General features: G+C 32.4%; 2 protein-coding genes across 2 annotated transcripts in view; one reads left to right on the top strand and one right to left on the bottom strand.

Moving 5' to 3' along the window:
- LOC114331753 (tetraspanin-33) overlaps nucleotides 1-18,806 on the bottom strand; it is a 59,921-nt gene extending 41,115 nt beyond the window's left edge. Inside the window, exon 1 of the mRNA XM_028281386.2 lies at nucleotides 18,412-18,806. Within this exon, the coding sequence (XP_028137187.2) occupies nucleotides 18,412-18,522 (111 nt within the window). The 5' untranslated portion in view covers nucleotides 18,523-18,806. The remainder of the gene's footprint in view (nucleotides 1-18,411) is intronic.
- Nucleotides 891-25,794, top strand: part of LOC114331754 (sodium/hydrogen exchanger 9B2) — a 264,063-nt gene continuing 239,159 nt past the window's right edge. The window contains exons 1-2 of the mRNA XM_050650887.1: nucleotides 891-989; nucleotides 21,961-22,123. Of these exons, the coding sequence (XP_050506844.1) occupies nucleotides 22,076-22,123 (48 nt within the window). The 5' untranslated portion in view covers nucleotides 891-989; nucleotides 21,961-22,075. The remainder of the gene's footprint in view (nucleotides 990-21,960; nucleotides 22,124-25,794) is intronic.

Here is a 25,794-nt window from a genome sequence, read left to right as displayed (position 1 = left end):
AAGATGAATATGTTGTCAACTGAAATCACAATAAGGTTTATTAATGCAGTACATTTACGTCCAGAGTTGTGGAACTTGGCATACTTCTGGAACTATGAGACAAATTGAAGAGTAGTGCACCCTGAATAAATACATTAAACTAAAACTGTTAGTATATATAAACAACAATTGCTAATCTTGTTGAGATTGGTATTGCGTTTCTCATGTTTGATCTTTCTTCTCTATTCTTGGTCCTATCATATTTATTAATAATTCAAAATCACTTTTTGACATTCTTGTAAAATTCTTAAACAAATAATTGTCTAGCATTATTTCCATAGTTAAATTACTCATTGTTTCTCGTTTACTTAGAAAAGCCGTATCCACATTTTCCGTTTTTCATTTTTCTTTGTTATGTATCGTCTTAGCACGATTAAGGACGAAGCAACTCTCAAGAGAATATTCCCTAGAACGAGAATATTCTGGCCGAGAATATTCTCTTCTTACGTCACTACACAGAGAAGTGCTGCAGTTTGTCCTCTGTTTAAAGCTAAATGAGCATAGGATGGCTTCGAACATATTTCACGAAAACTGGACAACCTGTGTTTGGGTGGGGACTTTTTTAAAATCAGTACATACTTAATCTTTGTCAATATTTTTAAATACTTGATTAAGAATCAAATTATTATGTAAATCTCAAGGCTTTCAGCGTTTTTACCACAATTATTCTAATTCAAACTAGATATAACAATTCATCAAGATAATTAGTTCTTATTTTGATGAATTGTGCCGTCCAAAAATGCCACATTCTTACCATTGTATACAAATATTGAAACAGGTTCTTGTTTACAAGAACCGGTGTAATACAAAGGTACTCGATTGGGAGGCACCATAATTATTATTATAATATATGTATCAAGAAATTTAACAAGGAACACTATATATGTAAAATCCAGTCACAGTAGACAGGCAGCATGTTTAGTGATTGTGACTAGCGTATTTTGAATATGGTGAGTGTTTACATGTCCAAGCACAATGCTCTTACGTTTCTGTCATTTTGTTCAAGTTAATAGAAGTATGTAATATCATTTAATACTTTTCATTAACTTATTATTTACAAAACCAGCTTTTGATTCCATACAATTATGTAATATGCAATGACTAACTACATGTAAGGTTTATTATTGTGTTAGTACATAGTTTTCTTAGAAACATCCAATAATCTTCACAGAATTTTTAAAGTTGATGTAATTGATAATGAACCTGGAGGTCTTCTACTTCCTTACATCTATCCCTGAACTATAATATCTCTTTTGCTTCTTTAACTCGTTGGTCTGTTTGCTTGTTTAATTGCTTCTTCTTCTTCTTCTTCTTTGAGTACAGTGCCCCAATTTTAGGCGTGGTTAGCTTCCTTGACAATTTGCCGATACTGATCCCAATCTTGCGCGGCATGTAAATTCATCTGCTAATAAGCCAATTCATTGACGAAGGTTTCGGAACCATGAATATTTCCATATATAAATATAGGTAACCTCTTGGTCTAAGAGCTAGCAACGTTTTCGACAAATCATTTTAAGACGGCTGATTCTTTCATATATTGTTCCCTATGCTTCCTCGAACACCGTACCGGCCATCTGGCTGCTGATACAGGTTGCGTTCATTACTGCGCAGCACACCTGTACAGGTAAACACAAAATCAGGATGATTGATTAGTGTGAAAAAGCTTAGTAGATCCGCTATAGTAATAGATAGCAATAAAAGTTAATAACAAAAATTGTAGCTAACTTTGCGCTTCACATTACAAAATTAGTTACAATGTTACAGGGTGTTCAATAACATAGTGGCAGACCAAACTTTTGTTTTTTTTTAAATGGAATATTTTATTTTATATTCGAAATCTTCTTAACCTTCCCATCACAAAAATATAAAGGTTTGTTATGTTATACAGGGTATTTACACAAAGTTATAACCAATGTTCTATTAAAATCGTAATAAGTTCAGCTCCCTGTATAAATAAAAATAAGCACAACAGCAATGGTTTATTGGTGCCATATTTTTTCGTTGATTGTCAAAATTTATAAAAATGGTTGATATTGCTAATTTTTTTTATATCGAATACAGGGTGAGTCAAAACGCAAGTACATTATTTTCACAGTAATTTTAAATAAAATGCCCTAATTAATAACTTGCTCTGAAAAATGAAAATATCTCGAAAACTGTAAAATTTAGGCATAGAGAATATTATACAAAAATTAAAGTACGGTAATGATATTTTTCGATAATAATATAAAATACAGGGTGTTCCATTTAAAATTTCTGAGAAAAGAATGTACTTGCGTTTTGACTCATCCTGTATTCGATATAAGGAAAATTAGCAATATCAAAATTTCACAATCAACAAAAAAAGAATGTGTGTGTACTTTGTACGCACGTAAGAAGTTATACTTCTATTATATGATTTAAACGAAATTGATATACTTTTTATTTATATTTTGTTTAAATATTAAACTAATTTATACTTACTACTTCTCAAACATTTTTATTAGAACAGTGCCAAAAATTAAATAATAAAAGAATAAAACACACACAAACACATTAAACAAGCCACAAATGATGTCTGAACATTAATTGTCGAAAATTTTTTTAACTAAATACGTATTTTCTGAAAATACAATTATATAATAAATATACTTACAATCATAAAATGTATTAAAAAAAACAAAAAAGAAAGTTTCTATCGGTACTCGAACCAGCGCTGATAAGAGCTGTTGGTATTGGAATTCATTCGCCTTCTCCGCTTAGCCAGGGACACTATGTGTCATTATTTACGAAGATCGACTAACTAAACGGATTAAACTTGTGATATTTTGATATTTTGAAAATTGATCAAATTATTTTAATTTTGAATTGAAATGATTTAGAATTGAAAAAATACAACAAAACATAGAGTAAAAAACAATATATTAGGTGAATATTGATAGAAATTTTGATGGTAATCAAATTATATAAATAAAAGTATTACATACTATGTATTTTGGCAGATCAAATAGGTAGGTTTATACCCATGATACATTAACAATTATTACGTACCTGTTGCTTTTAAAAACTATTTAAAAGTCACTACAATATTATAAACTTTTTTGTTTCTGTCCTCACAATAATAAAACTAATATATTATACATTTGTTTACCTTTACCTTTACCTCCAAACCACAACTGCCATATCGGATAATTTTTGACATGTCATTTGAACATCCAATCAGAACAAAGTTATAATGCGCATGCGCCGGGCTGATAGGTTTTAACATATAAAAAAATCACCCTCTATCGCCGGTAAAGAAGTATAACTTCAAAAATATGGCACCAATAATCCATCGCTGTTGTGCTTTTTTTTATTTATATACAGGGAGCTGAACTTGTTACGATTTTCATAAAAAATTGTTTCTAACTTTGTAAAAGCCTTATATAACATAACAAACCTTTATATTTTTGTGATGGGGAAGTAAGGAGGATTTCGAATATAAAATAAAATATAGGGTGTTCTATTTAAAAAAACATAAGTTTGGTCTGCCACTATGTTATCGAACACCCTATAACAATCTAACTAATTTCGTAATGTGAAGCTGAAAGTTGGCCACAATTTTTATTATTAACTTTTATTGCTATCTATTACTATATCGGATCTACTGATCTACTGGATATTACTATATCGGATCTACTGAGCTTTATCACACTCATCAATCACCCTGTATAATGAATTTAAATTATTTTAGGACGAAAAATTTTGTTGCCATTACTTTTTAAACCACAGAAATGTATGGCAATTACAGTTCATATTTCTAATAATGTTTAAAAAGTAATGAGAAAGAAAATTTTTCGTTTTACAATAATTTTAAATTCGATATGTTTACCTGTACAAGTGTGCTGCGCAGTTATGAACGCAACCTGTAGCAGTAGCCAGATGGCCGGTACGGTGTTAGAGAAAGCATAGGGAACAATATATGAAATAATCAGCCGTCTTAAAATGATTTTTTTTCCGACGTTGCTAGTCTTGGTCCATCTGTATATTGAATACATACTCTCATACTCAATCCGACGGGATTGTAAGCGGTTTGTGAAATGTTTAAACTAAGAATATAATTCAATGTCACATGTAGCCCAAATTCAACTAAAATAATAAAACACCCTGTGCAATAAAATAAGAAAAAATAAATTTTTTTCGATATGAAAAATTCAATTTTTTCGATGATTTATAGATAAAAATCGAAAATTATGGATCTATACGCTGAGCTTAGCTAAGCTAGAGCTTAAGGTTTGTTGGTGAAACCAGGCATTAATATCTTAGCTATGTATATCGCCGGTGTTTGTTGATGTGGTGTACATACCTAACCACAACATACTTGATTACAAGAATTACGACATACTTGATTACAAAACCTTACAAACTAGGAAATCTTTAAATATTTAAGAAATGAACAGAGATAGGTATATAGGAAATCGCAATATACTTTGGAAGCTAAGTGAATTTGCCACAAGACAGACTAATAAAATACAGAGTTTTCCATTTATCACAGTATGTTATCACAGCTTGAATGTGCTAATAGAACAATCTAATATTTTGACCACCCTGAAAAAAAAATTCTTATAATAAATATCTGTTAAACTAGGAGAAACAGTATTCTATTAAGGCCCAAAAACAAATTTGTCCCCGATTCGTAGATACTTCATTTTTTCTAAAACCTTACATTGTTACAGTACCGTTGATACCAGTATCACTTGGAGCAACTCAAATATTGCAATTCTTCATACTTCTGATCCACTTACAATAAAAATCTGGTCTGACTCTAATTTGCTCTCTTTTCATGTAGATAAAACAGTAGCATTATCCTATAAAGGAGCTTTTCAACCTTTGCCTCTTAATAACAGCCAGATTATTACCGTTGATTCTGTAAGATTTCTTGGTATTTTTTTAGACAGACACCTTAAATGGTCCCTTCATATCGATTTGAAGAATCTAGCCTCAGCTTGCTATGCGATAAGATCTGTTTTGAAGGAAATCAATTTATAGCATCTTCCAAAATAACATAGAAATGAAAAACTACAAAATTATAGTACCATTACGCACAAGTAGTATTTTTATCTACATCTTAATATCATATGCACCAGTTTAAACTTATTAGTTCCTAATGTTGATTATGCAATTTGCGATTTAAATACATTTTGCAATATATTGTGTTTATTTTTGTTTTATTTCGTTATCTTTTATTTTATAATATAGACGTCAGTAAATAGTATTAGTTTTTGTTTTTTTCTGTCTCTTTGTAAGCTTTGTCCATAAAATTGTAAAATTTTCAGTGACAATAAGTAAAGCATATTTCTTTTAGACAAATTAAAATAAATCGAAACATCCTGTATTTAGGTAGGTACCTATAGTTAATCCCTTACTTAATATTACTTATTAGTTTATTTTTTAAGGACAATTAAAAAATATCATCAAATATAACGTGTTCATCTTTTTTGGAGCACAGTGTAAAATTTACATTGTTTTTAAATTGTAGTGTTAATGACCCCTTATCCTTCTATAATGAAAAAACTTTGAATATTAGGCAAGTAGTTTTCCTGGGTATGTATGTGTGCGTCTTTTTTATATAATTATGTAAATGTTATAGGTATACAGTGGAACCCCGATAAGTCGGCCTCCGATAACCCGGACCGATTTTTATCAAACAAAACAAACATTTTTGAAGATATTCTTCTTTAGCGGCGAATCGATTGAGGGTAAAATTTGATTGATCCGCGCGCATGCGCACACCGACAGTATGGTATTAATCGTTATACGGGCTCTGATTGGGTGTTGAAATTTTGAAATGATCTGTCAATAATTGTTCAATATGGAGGTTATCGGTAAACAAAAATATTGTATAATATTAGTTTTTATTGATGTGTGGACAGAAATAAAATCAAATTTATAATTATAGTGACTTTTTAAATAGTTTTGAAAAGCCGCAGGTACGTAATTCTAAATGTTTCAGTTGGAAATACCTAATAGTTTCAATACCTATCTATTTGGAAAATGTAAACAAAATAATGTAGTTACCTATTAGTAGGCAATGCTTTAATTTACATAATCTGATTACGAACAAACTTTCTACAAATCTTCATCTCATATATCGTTTTCTTACTCTATATTTTGTTGTATTTTATTTCGACAAAAATCAAACTAATAATTTTATTAAATTCATATAAATTTATTTTGTAAACGTTTAGTTTGTGTATATTCCCACATGACGTATACGCGAATGTGGTGCAGTTTGAAATACCGTCAACTTTCGTACGGCGCAGTAGACGTGAAGTGGGTTCAAGCCCCAAGCAAGTTATTATTTTTTTATTTTTTTTATAGATTTTATCATTGTAAGTATATTATTATATAATTTTTGAAGATATTCTTCTTTTTTGAAAGTGGTAGATAAGAAAGTTAGTTTGATTTTTAAATAAAATAAGTACAAATAACCTTTTAAGTATATTTACTTCGTTTAAATTACCTCTTATATAATAAAAGAATATCTTCTTACGTGCGTACAAAGTACACACACTTTTTTTCAGTTCTTTTTTTCACTTTGACTGAGTTTTTACCAAGAAATAAACAATACTGTACCTATACAACTGTACGTAATTTAGTTGTACTGTGCAATATGTATTTCATGATTTTGCAATAATTATAATGTGTATTTGTTTATTATTTATATGTCTTTTATTAAGTTTTACCATATTCTCCGGCTAACTCGAATTTTCGATAACCGGGATCGGCCGCGGTCCCGATTAATCCGATTTATCGAGGTTCCACTGTACTCCTATTGTTTAAAACTGACCTTCAAAGATGTATGACTGAAAATGTTATTGTGAATACCATAAAACAAATTATTTATTTACTTGAAAGGGTTTTTACAATATGTACTTCAAGGAATACTTTGATATTTTTAGCAATTCATAACAAAAGGACAGAGATGACCCCTTATCCTTCTATCATGAAAAAAACTTTGAATATTAGGCAAGTAGTTTTTTTGGGTGTGTATGTGTCTTTTTTTATAATATGTAAATGTTTTATACTCCTATTGTTTAAAACTGACCTTCAAACATGTATGACTGAAAATGTTATTAGAGTGAATAATAACATAAAACAAATTATTTATTTACTTAAAGGGGTTTTTACAATACTTCAAATATTTTTAGCAATTCATAACAAAAGGACAGTCAAAATGTTACAGAATCTGTTAAAGAAAATTAACCCATTAACTACAATCACCTTATCTACTTAATTAAATCCTTCATAAACTTGTTCTGCAGCTTGGATAATAATAATGTAAATTATATTTAAATGATTATATTTATATAATATGTAAACAATGTGAACAACATATTCCATTTTTATCAACAATACACAATGTTATAAAGCGAAACTGGATAATACCGCATTATGGTTTTTATCTGTAATAATTGTATTGTCATACATAGATCATAAATATATTTATTTTTCACTTTTGGCAATATTTATTCAATGATTTGCGGGTGGTTTTTGTCGAAAAAGGGAGATTACATGCCTACAAGTACAAGTTGAAACTTGTTTTAATATTTGCTCATACAATACAGTTGAGTCCCTGAGTCTTTACCCGTGCGTCATCATTTAAAGCATACGAAATAAGTCGGAAATCTATTTCACACAACAACAACTGACAGAAAGTGGCTACTGTTCCGATTACGGGTTTTATTATAAAATTTGACGTTATCAAATATATAGAATGTCAAATGTAAGTTTTGCTTCAAAATTTTTGTGCAGAATTACAGCTACATTTGAAGTAGCTTAATAAATTCTTTTATTATTATTGATTAATAAATAAATAAACAATTTATAAAAAAAATTCAATAACATATTTTATTTTTGTTATTTTATTCACTTTGACGGAAATTTAAACACATTCATTTCTTTACTGTGTGAATGACGTTAGCTTTGTACGTTTTAAATATTAATTGCCAAAATATAATTATTTACCTTAAAATTTCAAAGCCCAATATAAAATTAGTTGTGAAAACAACTGTTTGTGTAATATAAACAAACTTCAAAACGCAAAAATTCGACAAAAACCGCAAAAAATTCAACTGACTGACAGCCACAAAAGTAAACAAAGCAGAAACGTCAACAAATTGTGCTTAAAATATGAAAACATACCGAATCGTCTTTTTTTGTACCTATCTCTTTTCAATGCACTCAGTCTAGATGGTTCATAAAAATAACATGTGTTTTTACTTAATAACAAACGGCAGCTGGTTTGTCATGAGTTTCATGCGTGGAAGAGAATGATGCTAGATAAAAAGTATGTGTTTTATCTCGCCAGGTATTAATGACGCACGGGTAAAGACTCGTGGACTCAACTGTATGTACAATCTGACAAGCCAGAGGTGGCGCGTGACCTTGAGCGAAAATACACAGCGACAAATGCAAAATACGAGAAGGTCAGCCGCCACTTCTCGCTTGTCGCATTGTATGTATGTTTAAAAGTTTACAAAAGTTTCCATGGCAACCTAGTCATTTTTAGTTCAACACTTGTTTTTAAAATAATTTGGGTTATTTTAGGACGAAAGTTATTCTGGTGATTTTTTTGTAGAATGCTTACTCTAAGCATAAAATGTAAATAAACAATTAAAAATGCCGACAAACATGAGATGAGTAACAAGTTAAGTCAAGTACAGTAGAGCGTCGATTATCCGAACTAATTGGGGGACATGGGTGTTCGGAAAACCGATTTGTTCGGATAATCGAACTATATTGAGATTGTCATACATATTTATCCACAAGTGAATAAAAACCATATTTATATAACTGTATATTTATTTATACCTTGATAATGACAAATAGCAATTAACCAAGAAAGTGCAGTCTTTGCAACAACATATTTTTGGATACACAATTGAAGATATTTTAAGCGTTAATTACTAACGCTTGCTCAGTACTCGAGTGCGGATCGACGTTCGGATAATCGACGCTCTACTGTAGTTTCAAAATGCATAATTCTATTTGGCTTTTATATGGCATGTCAGTTTAAAAAATCCATAAGCAAATTGATATACCATTGCGTTTCGGGATACATAACCTTGATGAATGTCCGAACTTTAATGTTTCAAGTTTAATGTTCCTAATCTGCTGATTTGAAGCTCGCTCTTCAGTCAATAACATAGATAATTCTTCAGCAAGTTGGAGCAAAGAAGTCTCCTTTGGTTAATTTTCTTTGGTATTATTTATTTATGTTTGTAATAAATACTGTAGGGAGTAAGAGACGAGATGCTGAGAATATTGAAGAAGATAACAAGTGGTCAACTGAATGTTCGCTGTTGCATAGTTTATCGGATTCTAATTTTATCCATTACACCAACAACAGTTTTGAATTTACTATAAAAAAAAATTATTTCTGGTTTCTTATGTACTGCATCGCACATCTTTTTATCATAGAGCATCATGCTGAGCAAAATCACAGCTTTGTTTTTATTCAGCACATAATAAAGACTGCATCGTAACTTTTTCATGAAAGCAAAAAAAAAGTGTTGAAAAGAAAGTTCCCTTGTTTTTGAAGCTTTCATTTCTTGAGGAATGCATGGCTTGTTTTTTTTGTCAAAAACAATGATAGTGCAGTTTCGCTAAAGAAAAGCTTTAGCTAAAGGCAAAGTGGTGAAATATCTAGTCATACTTATATTCACCACACTTTTATGTCACATTTAGCACCTTTAGCAGGCTTCGAAGGCGTATACTCAGTGAATTTTGTTCTCTCTCTAAAAGGGAAGAGCTGTCTATCAATAAGTAAAATATTGCGTTGGTTTGTAAATAGCATTTGTAAATAAGCATAAATATCTGCAAAAAACCATTTCATGTAACTCTGAATTTGCAACATTTTCTCCAAGAGCCACACCACAAAAATTCAGCTCTTGAGATATCCATCTTTTATATTGAGTAGTAAATGAGTATGTACATTGAAACTATTGTTCTTTATTTTATAAGCAAAAATAATAAAAGCTGCATAAAATGCTTATGATGAAATATAAATATAAAACACAGGCACCTCAAAATATTTACTTAGTGTGCGTAGCTGTACTTACTACAATCATCATTATCATCATTGGCTCGACAGCCCTTTCTGGGTCTTGGCCTGTTCCAGGATTCTTCTCCACTCTGATCTGTTTCGTGCTTTTTTTCTCCAGTTTTTTATTTTTAAGGTTTTTATATCATTTTCTATTTGTTCTAAATATCTCAGCTTCGGTCTTCCTCTTGTTTTTTTTTTCCTACTGGCATCTGTTTGAATATTTTGTTTGGTATTTCGCCTTCTTCCATTCTTTCTACATATCCCATCCAACGCAGCCGTCCTATTTAAAGAATGTTATGATGTCCGGATCCTGGTATATTTCGTATAGTTCAAAGTTGTACCTTCTTGGCCAAATTCCATTTTCTTTTGTGCCCTTATATATGTGTCGCAAGATTTTTCTTTCAAAGGTGGCTAGCAATGTTTCCTCTCTTTTAGTGAGTGTCCAGGTTTCTGAGCCGTATGTGAGTACCGGTCTTATTAAGGTTTTGTATATTTGGCATTTTGTTTTCCTTACGACGTTGTCTGATCTTAGTTGCCGAATTAAGCCATGGTAACTTTTATTGGCAATAAATATTCGCCTCTTCACTTCCTCTGCTACGTTATTATCAGATGTGACTAGGGATCCCAAGTATGTAAAGTTTTTTACCCCCTCAATGTTGTATTCTCCTATTGTTATATTTTGTGGCTGCCTTATTTCTGTGTTTTTACTTACCTGCATATATTTTGTTTTGTTCTGGTTGATTTTAAGGCCACTATTTTGTGCAGCTCGTTCTATTTGATTGAAGGCCTCTATCATTTCTCTTCTTGATCTTGCGATTATGTCAACATCATCTGCAAATGCTAGTATTTGCACGCTTTTATTAATTATTCTTCCTCGAGTATTGACTGTTGTGTCCCTTATTATTTTCTCGAGTACGATGTTGAAAAAGATGCATGATAGAGCGTCTCCCTGGCGTAGTCCCTTTTTCACATCTATTGTTTCCGTTAGTTCGTTTTGTATCCGGATTTTACTTTCTACTTTTAGAGATTCTTTTATCAGTTCTATTAGTTGTGTTGGTATATTAAATTCTTTCATTGCTTTTATTAAGAATTCTCGGTTTATATTGTCATATGCGCTTTCGAAGTCTATGAAGAGATGATGTGTGTCGATGTTATGTTCACTTGTTTTTTCGAGGATCTGTCGCAGAACAAATATCTGGTCTATTGTTGACTTCTGTCTACAGAAGCCACTTTGGTACCTGCCAACTATTTTTTCAGCGTGTGGTCTAAGTCTTTCATAAATGACGTTGGACATTATTTTGTATGCTGCATTCAGCAGCGTGATTCCACGGTAGTTTCCACATACTAACTGATTCCCTTTTTTATGTAATGGTACAATGATACCACTATTCCACTCCGCTGGTAGCTGTTTATTTGACCATATCTTTGTTATCAATTCATGTATTGTTTTCTGTAGTGCGTCTCCTCCTTCCTTCAGTAATTCCGATGCTACTTGATCCGATCCCGGTGATTTATTGTTCTTTAATTTGTCTACTGCTGTTCTAATCTCGGCTATTGTTGGTGGACTCTTTTCTCTGTTGTCTGCTTGGTCTAATGGTATATCAGGGTTCGTCTCACTCCCATCCTCTTCAAGCTTTTCCGTAAAATGTTCTGTCCATCTTCTTAGTATCTCTTGCTGTTTGTCAATATATTACCTTCCTTATCTCTACACATCGTCGTTCTCGGTTTGAAGTCTTTTCTGCTTTTGTTCAGTTTCTGATAAAATTTTCTTGTCTCTGTCGATCTACTTAGTCCTTGCAGTTCTTGAAGTTCTTTGTTCACATATTCTCTCTTTTTTCTTCGGTGAGTTTTCTTCTTTGCGTAGTTGTTTATATTCTTCCTCTGCTTGTCGGGTTCTGTGCCCCTGTTGCATCAGTAAATATGCTCTGTTTTTTCTGTCTGTTATAATCTGACATTCTTCGTCAAACCAGTCATTCGTTCTTGTTCTTCTTTCTTTACCTTCTATGCCTAATACTTCTTTACCTGTCTCTTTTATGATTTCTCTGCACTCTTCCCACTCCTTATTTGGGTTTTCATGTTTTGGTCTGTTTTCTAGTTTGATGCTTATCTTTTCCTTATACTCTTTATTTTTGTTTGTTTCTTTGAGTCCTTCTACCTTGTATCGTTCATGTTTAGAGCCTCTTTCCTTTTTGATGTTTGAAATTCTAGCCCTTACTCTACTTTCGACCAGGTAGTGATCAGAATCCGCATTTGCCCCTCTTCTGGTGCGGACGTTTATTATATTCGATTGGTGTCTCAAGTCTACAATAACATGATCTATCATATTTACTGCCAGTCCATCTGGGGACTTCCAGGTACCCTTGTGTATATCTTTACGAGCGAAGTATGTTCTAGCAATCACCATGTTAAGTGATCTTGCTATGTTTATTAACCTATCGCCATTGTCATTTGATTGCTCATGGAGACTGTGCCTACCTATTGTGGGTTGGAATTTCTGTTCTCTTCCAACTTTGGCGTTTAGGTCTCCATAGATTATTTTTATAGCTTTAGCTAAAGGCAAAGTGGTGAAATATCTAGTCATACTTATATTCACCACACTTTTATGTCACATTTAGCACCTTTAGCAGGCTTCGAAGGCGTATACTCAGTGAATTTTGTTCTCTCTCTAAAAGGGAAGAGCTGTCTATCAATAAGTAAAATCTTGTGTTGGTTTGTAAATAGCATTTGTAAATAAACATAAATATCTGCAAAACACCATTTCATGTAACTCTGAATTTGCAACATTTTCTCCAAGAGCCACACCACAAAAATTCAGCTCTTGAGATATCCATCTTTTATATTGAGTAGTAAATGAGTACATTGAAACTATTGTTCTTTATTTTATAAGCAAAAATAATAAAAGCTTCATAAAATGCTTATGATGAAATATAAATATAAAACACAGGCACCTCAAAATATTTACTTAGTGTGCGTAGCTGTACTTACTACAATACCCATCTTCTTCTAATCCAGGTAGTCAATATGAACTAATCTAAACTACTTTTCAAATGTATAATATTTGAAAAAAAAATATTTGAAAAAAAAGACGTCCAACCAATGTGTGCTTCCAGTCATGACTTACAGTGCCAAAACATTATCGTTAACCCAGGCCACAGCAATGAAACTTAAAGAGGCCCAAAGAATGGAACGGTCACTACTTGGACTGACTCTCAGAGACAGGGTCAGAAACGAAGAAATCAGAAGAACGATAGGCGTCACAGATGTCATAGAACGAGTAGCATGGCTGAAGTGGAATTGGGCGGGCCATGTAGCCAGAATGAAGGACGGGAGGTGGACCCAAAAAATTACAGTATGGAGACCAAGAGAAGACAGAAGAAGTAGAGGTAGACCACCTACACGATGGACAGACGACGTCAAAAGGATTGCTGGGAATTGGTTGCAGAAAGCCCAAGATCGACAAAACTGGAAGAGATTAGGGGAGGCCTATGTTCAACTTTGGATGCAGAAGGCTGGATGATGATGTTTGTTTCAAAAACTCCTCGAGGTATAAAAGAATATAGAGACCCTTCTTTGGGTCCAGCAAAATAACGCTAAAGATGTAAAACATTAATACAGTGGAACCTGCTTAATTCGAACTTCCATAATTCGAAATCTTCTTTAATTCGAATTTTTATTCTGGTCCCTCTAATCAGCCCTAAACATCCATCCTTGGATATAGGCCTCCTCTTCCTTCTTCCATGCCTCTCTATCTTGGGCAATTTGCATCCATTTTGACCCAGTGTGTTTCTTCAGGTCATCTGACCATCACATCTGTGGCCTTCCCCTTTTTCGTTTGTGGTTCCATGGTCTCGAATGTATTACCATCTTAGTCCATCTTTCATCCTTCTGCCGTAGGGTGTGTTCGGCAAACTTCCATTTAAGCTTTGCTACTTGGGTAGAGACGTCTTTCACTTTTGTTTTGTTACGGATCCATTCATTTCTTTTCCTGTCTGATAATTTAATGTTCAGCATTTGTCTTTCCATGGCTCTTTCTGTCTTTGCTATTTTTTCCATATTCTCTTTTGTAAACGTCCATGTCTGAGAGCCATATATTAAAACAGGGAGTATACATTGATTGAAGACTGCATTCTGGTCCCTAGCATTTCCTATATAAGTAATGGTAAAAAGTCGTGAATAATTCGAATTTTATTTTGGATAATTCAAACTTTTCTACTATCTTTTCTGAATATCTTAGAATCTTTTGTCATTACTGAGAAGCTAAATTCTAAAAAGAAGCTAAAAATTTCGGGTCTCTTTGGAAAAAAATAAAGTCGGTCTTTTTTATAGCTTGCAAATTTTTTAATTGGTATTTTTGGCCGAAATTTGTTTTCCCATTTTTTTAGGTTGACAAAACTCGGGCAAGAATAGGAACAAAAACATCTCCAGCGATAAAAATGATCAACTACTGTTTTTTGCTGATCAACTACTGATATTTATCATTATTTGCAGATGTTTTTGTAGGTAATCCTCATTTTTGTAGATTTATTTTTTAATTCGAATTATCCAAGTTTCACTGTATGTTGTTGGGATAAAAAGAGATGTACCTAGTAGAGGTGGGAAATTATCAATAGAAACCTATACATTTACATTATATTGATAATTTCCCACCTTTATACGCATCGGAGGAGTATGTCAACTGAAACTGTCACTATCACAGTGGTAGTTGACAAACTCCTCCAATACGTCTAAAGGTGGGAACTATCAATATAGGTAACGGAAAGGAGACTGCTTACATCTTATGGAAAATATAATGTCACTCAAATGAAATAAAATTTACATGAATAGATGCATCCTGAAATTTCAATAATTTGATACCATTGCGCCAACTCTGTATTTTGATTAACAAGAGCGTAAGTTAATAAAAATAAATCTAAAATCAAATAGGTATGTGTGTCAAAGAGAGAAAAAAGCACTTGTGATTCGCTTAAGTACTACATAAATCTTTCTCGAGGGATTAAGGTACTAGTACACTTTAGAAGATAAAAAATAAGCATTTTTTCAAGATTTTTTTTCTCAGAACCTTTATTAAAAATGAATATAAAACTTTTTACATATTAATATCTAACTCTTAGAGAATACAAAAAATATATCTTTTTTCATTTATGCGTGTACACTAATATTGTAGAGGGCGCCAAAATCGACGCCTCGAAAAAAAGTAGTTCCGATGGCGGACAGTTAATCTCAGGATTGGAATATCAGAAACAAAAAAATTGTACGGCATTTGAAAAAGGAAGGTTTCTTACGTGACAATTTACCACCATTAGTGAAAAATTCTACAAAAACAAGATTTTACGGAAATTTAAAAAAATTTTGTGAAAAAATCGCCCGTTTTTCTTTAGTTTTTCATGGTTAAAAAATATTTATTTTTTATTTTTTGGTCAAATTGTGGTAAATTGTCACGTATGAAACCTTCTTCTTTCGAACGCAGTACGATTTTTTTGTTTCAGATATCCCAATCCTGAGATTAACTGTCCGCCATCATTTTTCGAGGCCTCGACTTTTGCGCCCTCTACAATATTAGTGTACGTGCATAAATGAAAAAACGTATATTTTTTGTACTCTCTAAGAGTTATGTATTTATATGTAAAAAGTTTTATGTTCATTTTTATTAAAGGTTTTGAGAAAATAATTCTTGAAAAAAATGATTATTTTTGGTCTTCTAAAGTGTACTAGTACCTTAAGGCACAGGCTTACTCTTATCTTTCCCTATTATTAGTGATAATAAAGTAGGTAAAATCGTGAAATCTCCCCCTATGTAGCACCCTAAATTAAATTAATCGTTTGGCTTTACCATCTATTTTAACTGTATGTATATTGTTTATATAATCTGTAAGTTTAATTGGTTTGAAGTGCTTATTTTTGAAAACATTTGGTATTATAGTAAACAAAAAATTTCTAAAGATTTTTGAAAAATTTCATTTTTTCAAAATAACTTAAAAGTATTAGTGATAAGAAAAATCTTAAAGAGTAAAAAATGTAGGTTTTGCTATTATAAATAGGCTAGTTTCATTTTGTTTCTCCGTAAGACAAAAATTGGTTAAGATATGGCTGTTCAAAATTTGCATACACTCGTGATTAGTGACCCATTCAAGCTTTCTCAATTATAACCCTTTCAAAAATAAACACTTTAAACCGGTGAGACTGACAGATCATACACAAAATATATAGGTAAGTAAATTGTTTGTAATGCGGTAGCGATTAATTTCATTTGGGGAGCTAAACACTGCGAGATTTTCATGATTTTTTACAAAAAAACAGAGGGCCAACTTTATTTTGAGCGTAAATTGCTTATTTTTAATGCTAAAACTTTAGTTAACAATTAAAACAAAGCGTTTTATAAACACTTTAAAAAAGTTTAAATGGGTTAAAAAAGCTACACTTTTTACAGGGATATTTTTTTCGATAAAATATTTACTTTTTGAGTTATTTGTGAAAAATCGTCTGAAAACGCAGTTTTCTTTTGTCGAAAAATCAACATTTTCAATGGCAAATAACTCAAAAAGTATTGACTTAGTTAAAAAACTTTATAGAACAAAAGTTCTTAAAATCAGTCAATTTATCAATTTCCGGTCTTATCTTGAACGTATGTTTTTTCACCCCCGAGAAGGGGTGACTGTCACCCCCCAAGTAAAAGCCACCAACGGCACAATTTCAACTTTCGAACTGGAGGGTAAGTAGAACCTAAATCCAAATTTTCATGCAATTAGGAGTTGCCCCTGGAAATAACACGGTATCACCGAATTTCCCATTCATTTACTGGGCTATGACAATTAGTTACAATACAGATGATCATTTAAATAGAGTTGTTTATTGTCTTGATGTGTAGCAGATTTCTTCAAAAAGAGTTCTTCCTGGATATCTACGGGCACTGTCCTCTGGTATCTGCACAATGTGGGGCTCAATCAAATTTTTTTTTATTGTCATTAATAAAGAGATATTTAAACAGCTTATTGAGCCTCTCATTAATAGGTTCAATTCCAGTTTTATCATACAGCATTCTGTTTGATGGATTATGAAGTGGATGATCAGGATGACGCATTCTAGTAATCTGTCGAAGGCTAGTTGTTCCAGCCACTTTTATATTATTTTTGGCAGGACCTTTAGAATTATAGAAAATTGTAGAACCATACTCCAGCATGGGCCTGCAAAACATTTTATAAATATTGGCTGCTGTTTCAATCGTAATTCCCTCATTCTTGTATGTTAAACTTCTGAAGTGTTTTGCTCTAGTTATAATTTTCCTTTTTATAACTGCTGTGTGGTGGTTGATCTTCAATTTGTTATCTATTTCTATTCCCAAACACAAAAGCAGATATATTGTACAAAATATCAATTTGACTATTTTCAATGTAAGGTCTTTAAGTAAAATTCCAAAAGTATTACTCATCAAATTTACCATTTTCTGTGACATTTTTACAATACTTCTAGGCCCGGTACTTTATGTCTCGATTAACAGCCGGTTAGTTAACCAGGGTTTAATCGGGACCTCTTTAGGGTCTCTTGCTTTGTAATAAATGCAATTACAAGTATCATTATAATTATAAATAAGTATAATAATAATTAAAATTGCATTTATTACAACGCAAGAGACCCTAAAGAGGTCCCGATTAAACCCTGGTTAACTAACCAGCTGTTAATCGAGACATAAAGTACCGGGCCCTAATCTACCATCTATCATTATGAATCATACATAAAACAGTAGTGAAAGTAAAGAGTGTCAGTGTACCCTAACCTGTTTGTCAACCCTTTAAATATGCCTGATTATAATGAAGTACATAGACTTAGACGCCTGCCGACCTGTCTACTGGACCCAAATAAGTTTTAGCAGTTGGCCAATAGTGTTAATTTATTTAATTGGTAGCACAAGGGTTAATAAACTCTATTTCATTGATCATAGATTCTTAGAAAGAAGAATTCTTGCAAAATATTTGGCAATATTTTATTCCAACCACATTGCAAAAACGTAAAAGGCACATAAGACATAATGTAGGGATTAAAAGCCTACAAAGGCAAATATACTACAAAACATGTCAATGTAACGACTTTAACCAAAATTCCAAAATTATTAGTCATCAAAATTACCACTTTTCTGTGACATTTTTACAATATTTCAAATCTATCATCTTTATCATTATGAATCATACCTAAAACCACAATGTTATAGATAACTGATATTAAGATAATGTACTGCATCATGCAAACGAATAAATTGCAACGGCAATTAACTCAATAAAACCTATTAAAAAACACAATAATTTGTGACTCACCCAGAATATGAAGTTGAGTATGAAAATGAGGTATTTCACACAGGGACTCACATATGTAAAATTACTAGTAGGTTGACGTCTATAATAATCTCTTCTATAGGCAGTAGCCATAATTCCCTAAGTTTTTGGATTCTTTATAAAATTGATAGTATTATCTATTGTGCTCTTGCACAATGGGAACTGCAGCAGCACAGCATATGTAAATGATTTTGAATGGAGTTAATTCTTTAGTTCACATAGGACTCTGTTGGATTTGATTTAAGATTCACCACATTTTATAACTTATTCACTGATATAATTAGTATTTATTTTAGTTTATAACGGTCTTAATAATAATTTTCGGGAACTGACAAGCTGAACTGATGGATATTGACGGTGACGGCTGTTTGACATAAAAACAAAAACATGTCGTCATCTAGTTTTATCAAGTTGAGTCTTGTCCGAATACGCATACATCTCCCTCTACAGAGAGGTGAAATGAAAGTTGCCTAACTAGTAGCAGATATTTTTAATTTGAGTTACTTGCAATTTTTAAATTAAATTATTGAAAAATCATAAATATTAATATTTGATAAACATTATACTATATAAACTACTAAATATATATTTAAAATGGTTGTTAATTTTTGATAATGAAATGTCTTTTAAATCACGAATAACTAAATTCTATGAACTGAAATTCGATTAACTTTTATAACATAATTAAGATGTAAAATATATAATATTAACTCTAAACGAAATTAGGCTAATACTAAAAGATTCTGACACTTTTGTAATATAGGGGGATACTCTATTTAGTCTTTGAAAACCTGATTTTAGTAATCACAGAGGAGCTTACTACTTACTTTCCGTCTTCGGGACACCATCATCATTCTCTTTGCCTTATCCCTATGCAGGGTCGGCTTCACTAATTGCATTTCTCTACACAATTCTATCTTGGGTCATATCAATGTTAACCCCCTTTACTAACATGTCCTGCCTTATCGTCTCCCCCCAGGTCTTCTTTGGTCTTCCTCTCCTACTCCTTCCAGGAATCTGCACTTCAGCTATTCTTCGTATTGGGTGATTAACGTCTCGACGTTGAACATGACCAAACCATCTTAACCTATGCTCTCTCATTTTGGCATCAATTTATGCCACACCTAGACCTCCCCTAATATACCTACCCATTTCTAATTTTATCCTTCCTTGTCACTCCACTCATCCATCTAAGCATTCTCATTTCCGCTACATGCATTCGTTGTTCCTCTTTCTTTTTCACTGCCCAACATTCAGTTCCGTACATCATAGCCGGTCTTATGGCTGTTTTATAGAATTTTTCCTTCAGACCATTGGAATTTTTCTGTCACACAACACACCACTTGCTACTTTCCACTTCATCCATCCAGCCCTAATTCTGCTGCATGCATCTCCATATATTTCCCCATTACTCTGTAATACCGATCCTAGGTACTTAAAACTATTGCCTTTCACAATCATTTCACCATGCAAAGATACCATTTTATTTGTAGTAGGTAACTCCATCTTTAAATGAACATTCCAAATACTCTGTTTTTGTCCTACTAAGTTTTAAACCTTTTTTCTCCAGAGCTTGTCTCCACTGTTCCCGTTTTTGTTCTAAGTCTCTTTCACTATTTCCTATTAACCCTACATCATCAGCATACATAGGCACCATGGAATGCTACCCTGTAGTTTCGCTGTTATCTGGTCCAAAACTAATGAGAATAAATAAGGACTAAGCACCGAAACTTGGTGCAATCCTACTTTCACTTCACCTGAAATTTATCAGTCTCTCCCACACCTGTCCTAACACTAGTCGTTATTTCCTCATACATTAGCTGTCACAATCTTTACATATTCGCCAGGGACTCCTGTCTTATTGAGTGCCCACCACAGAATCTCTCGAGGAACTCTATCATATGCTTTCTCAAGATCAATGAATACCATATGAGTGTTGGTCTCTTTATTCCTGTATTTCCATCAGTTGCCTTATGCTGGCCACTCACTTACGGATATCGAAGAGGCCATGGCATGCAGGCCCGGACTGAAGGCCGTTATTTGAGTAGTTAAGTTAATGAACTGCAGTTAAGACGCCACATACATGCAGTTTTGTGATCGAGCGTGCCAACACCTTTACGAAAACTGCGTGTATGTGGTGATTTTGGCTTCAATTAACCGACTGTCAGTCGCTCGGCCTCTTCGATATCCGTAAGTGAGTGGCCAGCATTACAATGAAAATTGCATCTGTTGTTGATCTGCCCTGCATAAAGCCAAATTGATTATCGGATATTTCGGTTTCTTCACGTATCCGTCTATCTATTACTTTCTCCCATATTTTCATGGTGTGGCTAAGTAAGTTTATAGCCCTGTAGTTTGTACATTGTTGTATATCTTCCTTGTTTTTGTAGACAGTTACTAATATACCTACTGCTTCTCCATTCTTCTGGCATTTGTCCAACTTCCATAATTCTATTAAATAGACCTGCTAGCCAATTTATTCCTGTCTCTTTCAATGCTCTTCACACTTCCCCAGGAATATCATCTGGTCCGACTGCTTTTCCTTTCTTTATTTTTGAGAAATATGTCATTTTCTCACGTGTTGTATACTGTACTTTTTCTATGGATGCGTTTTTGTCAAGAGTTCTATCTTAAAAATTTAATAATTTAGGTGCTTTTAGGTATATTATATTATGTTTAAATTGAAATAAAATACATAAAATACACATATGCAGGTATTTAATATTATTAATATTTATATATTTTCTTTATTTAAAATTATATTTCACAGTTATATCTGAACAGTTTTAAAAGGCAATTCTTGGTAAGTTTTGCTTCAACACATTTTGTTTGACAAAAATAATTGTGTTAGTTTACATTGTGCATGTTACCATGAAAACGGCGATCATGTGTATGGAAAACCGGCAATGGCTGACTTTTCTCAATGCAATGGCCGACTTTTCTCACTGCGTGAGAAATGTTTTGTTTTTAATGTACGTAAAGTAGTAAAAGAAGTGGCACATTATTGTACATATAGCATCCATAGAAAAAAACTTTTATTTGTAACCCGCGAGTAGTCGCGCCGTTAGATAGAATCTCACATTGTATCCTTTTTCGCGATAACTTGATGAAAAATTTTGCAATTTTGAGAAAATTTTGTAATTGTCTCGAGGAAGGGTGTAGTAATGCGTTAATGCGTAGGTATTTTTTTTTCTTCTTTTTTTTTGTGGAATTTATGGTTTTGGGGAGAGCCAATTAACTTTAATAATTATTAGAAATAATATTTCTAACATAGCAAGTAAATAAAAATACTATAAAATAAAAATTTGTTGTAAATTCGTATTTAAATTCGTATTGTAAGAGGAAATCTAACACGCGACTGTTACAGTCGTTACAGAAGTGAGCGCGACTACTCCCGGGTTAATAAATTTCTCAAAAATATTCATAATTAATTTCATATATTTTTTTATATATTGACGATGTATTAAAAATGGATTTTTTTTTTCAAATCTCTAACTACTAGATAATTACTAAGAATCTAACTTGTTTCAGAATAAACAATCCATTTATCGGTGATCAACTCGCCTATGAGAAATTCTGATCCTGATGTTATCATAGCAGACCTACAGTTTATTTCAGAAAATAGGTTCCTACATACTACTTGAAAATGAAAAATTGTAATGAAAATGAAGTTCAATATAACAACATATATTTGGTAAGTTTGGTATAAAACTTAAGTTTATTATTGATTTATATAGTCGAGGCATTGAAGGATTGAAGTGTCGATTTTTTTTTTCAGTAAGACGGATTTTAATGCGGATCAGTGCGTTGGATTCGTGAGAATGTCAGGAAATTTTGTGAACTAATGTAATGATAAGAAATCTCAAATTGCATTTGTGCATAAGAAAAATGCATTTCAAATGTGCATTTTGAAATAGGCAATTATTATAAATTTGCAACTCGGTAAATAGTGGGAAAAATTGACTTAATTTTCTTACTCGGGGGTTTCTGGGGTCGCTGAAAACGAATATGAGGTCGGCGAGAGTGTGCAAACTACCTGGTGCCTGCAGCGGGTGTAATAAACGTCTTCCTCTTGAGTATTATGGTAATTTGTTAAATAATTGGCCCAAACTTGTAACTCGGGGGGTTTTTGGGGTAGCTCAAAATGAATATAACGTCGGCGAAAGTGTGCAAAGTACCTGGTGCCTGCAGTGGGTGTAATAAACGTTTTCCTCTGGAGTATTATGGTAATTTATCATATAATTGGCTTAAACTCATTACTCGGGGGTTTTTGGGGTAATCTATTTTCTTCGATATAACTATAGTGATCGAAAAGGGTGGTAGTTTTATTATAAATAAACATAAATTTTTATTATTATAATATATTTATGGTTAAAAAAGTTCATTATACAAAATTTATCGTAATTTATATTTAAAATTCATTTTCTTCATCATTATCATCTTATTCTTCATTATTATTGCCTTCCTTTCCCTAGTAAAATGCAATATTTGTGCAATCAGAGCCTGCAAAATTTTTGCAGGCTAAATTACAAACTAACCCATGCTTCCTGCACCCGCATGACTTGCCGCAGTCTGACTTACAACTACAGAATATTAAATTTAAAATGTTTGGACGACCAGGTGGCTGAGTCATTCTAACTGGAATTAATACATTATTTTGTAATTCCCATTATATTGTATTGTAGTAACAATTTTGGGCCAATTATTTAACAAATTACCATAATAGTCCAGAGGAAGACGTTTATTACACCTGCTGCAGGCACCAGGTAGTTTGCACCCTCTCGCCGACCTGATATTCATTTTCAGCGACCTCAAAAACCCCCCGAGTAATGAGTTTAAGCCAATTATATGATAAATTACCACAATACTCCAGAGGAAGACGTTTATTACACCTGCTGCAGGCACCAGGTAGTTTGCACCTTCTCGCCGACCTGATATTCATTTTCAGCGACCTCAAAAACCCCCCGAGTAATGAGTTTAAGCCAATTATTTAACAAATTACCATAATAGTCCAGAGGAAGACGTTTATTACACCCGCTGCAGGCACCAGGTAGTTTGCACACTCTCGTCGACCTCATACCTATTCATTTTCAGCGACCCCAAAAACCCCCCGAGAAATGAGTTTAAGCCAATTATATGATAAATTACCACAATACTCCAGATAAAGACGTTTATTACACCCGCTGCAGGCACCAGGTAGTTTGCACCCTCTCGCCGACCTGATATTCATTTTCAGCGACCTCAAAAACCCCCTGAGTAATGAGTTTAAGCCAATTATATGACAAATTACCACAATACTCCAGAGGAAGACGTTTATTACACCCGCTGCAGGCACCAGGTAGTTTGCACACTCTCGCCGACCTCATATTCGTTTTCAGCGACCCCAAAAACCTCCAAGTAAGAAAATTGAGTCAATTTTTCCCACTATTTACCGAGTTGCAAATTTATAATACATAATTGTCTATTTCAAAATGCACTTTTGAAATGCATTTTTCTTATGCACAAATGCAATTTCAGATTTCTTATTTATTACAATAGTTCACAAAATTTCCTGACATTCTCACGAATCCAACGCACCAAACTGCATTAAAATCCGTCTTACTGCGCCAAAAATCGACAGTAGGCAAGGCCTTTTTTTGTGCTTCAATGCCTCGACTAATAATTTTACAAGAGTAATTGATAGCCACACAGGGCCGGTTCTAAAGTTTTGAGATTTCGAATTTATGAGTTTGTTTTTAATTTGGCGCCCTTTCATACATAAATACAGGTAATTCAAATTTACTGTAAATAAAAAAAAAAGTAAAAAACGCAAAAAACTTAATTTACACAATATGATGATCTGATGATTTACAGTCCATAATGTGAGGATCTGCTCTCTGGACGAACAACCCAGTGTTGTTTGGAGTCCTGTGCTGTGTTACCTGATGTTAAATCTAGGATTAAGTAGTTTAAACATCACACTAAATTTAATATAAATGTATATTTTTAGATTAAATATAGATACCTTTTATAAAGGAATTTTTGAAGTTATACTTCTTTAGGCACGAGGGTAAATTTTTATTTTACTGGGCGCATGCGCACACCGACAGTATGGTATTATGGTATAAACGTTATACGGGATCTGATTGGGTGTTAAAATCATCTGTCAATAATTGTTCAATATGGAGATTTTGGATACATAAATTAATGTTGTGTATATTAGTTTTTATTGTTGTGATGTCAGAGAAAAAAGCAAGTTTATAATATTGTAGTGACTTTTTAAATGGTTTTTAAAAGCGACAGGTACGTAATAATTGTAAATGTTTCAGTATCCTAATAAAAAATTTCATAGGTACCTACCTATTTGGAAAATTTAAAAAGAACCTACCAAAATAGTATGTAATGCTTTGATTTACATCATTTGATTACCATCAAAATTTCTATCAATATTCACCTAATATATTGTTTTCTTACTCTATGCGTTTTGTTGTATTTTAATATTTCTTTCAATTCAAAATCAAAATAATTTGGTTAAATTCAGAACCGTTAAAAGTTTAATCCGTTTAGTTAGTTGATCTTCGCACATGATAACACATGGTCTGCGTGGGTAAAAGTTTAAGGTGAATGAACTTCAATACTAACTGCGCTGATAAGCGGGTTCGAACCTCAATGGAAACTTTTATTTTTTTATTTTTTTATACATTTTATGATTGTAAGTTTATTTATTATATAATTTTTTTTTCAGAAACTACGTATTTAGTTAAAAACTTTTCCTACATTTTTCAGAAATCATTTGTGGCAATTTTCAATGTGTTTGTTTGTGTGTGTTTTATTCTTTTATTATTTTAATTTTTGGCACTGTTTTAATACAAATTCTTGAGAAGTAATAAGTATTAAAATTAGTTTAATATTTAAATAAAATATAAATAAACTGTTTAAAGTATATTAATTTCGTTGAAATCATATAATAGAAGTATAACTTCTTACGTGCGTACAAAGTACACACATTCTTTTTTTTTAAGTCTTTTTAGAACGATTTTCAGAGTGGAAGTCGAAACCTTTAATAACATTATATCTCAAGACTACGAACAATAAGGATTCTGATCAGGCAGATCTTGCACAGATGCCGTTCTTATCCTAAGACAAATAAAATAAAAATCAATAGAATATAAAAATCCTGCCTATATGTTTCATTGAGCTGAAAGTAATGTTGTTCTGAAGCTATTTCCTTGTGGCATTTTTATCATCAATTCTATTCAATGGGAAATAAGCCACAATTTTACCAAAAAATTATTTTATTACTGAAAGTACCTATTTGAGTGTGTCCACCTAAAATACATTATAGAATCTCCTCTATAGATAAGTTTCAATAAATCTAATGAAAAT

This window comes from Diabrotica virgifera, chromosome 5 (assembly GCF_917563875.1).
Source record: "Diabrotica virgifera virgifera chromosome 5, PGI_DIABVI_V3a".
In the NCBI taxonomy this organism is placed as follows: Eukaryota; Metazoa; Arthropoda; class Insecta; order Coleoptera; family Chrysomelidae; genus Diabrotica; species Diabrotica virgifera.
This window is presented reverse-complemented; position numbering and strand designations above follow the sequence as displayed.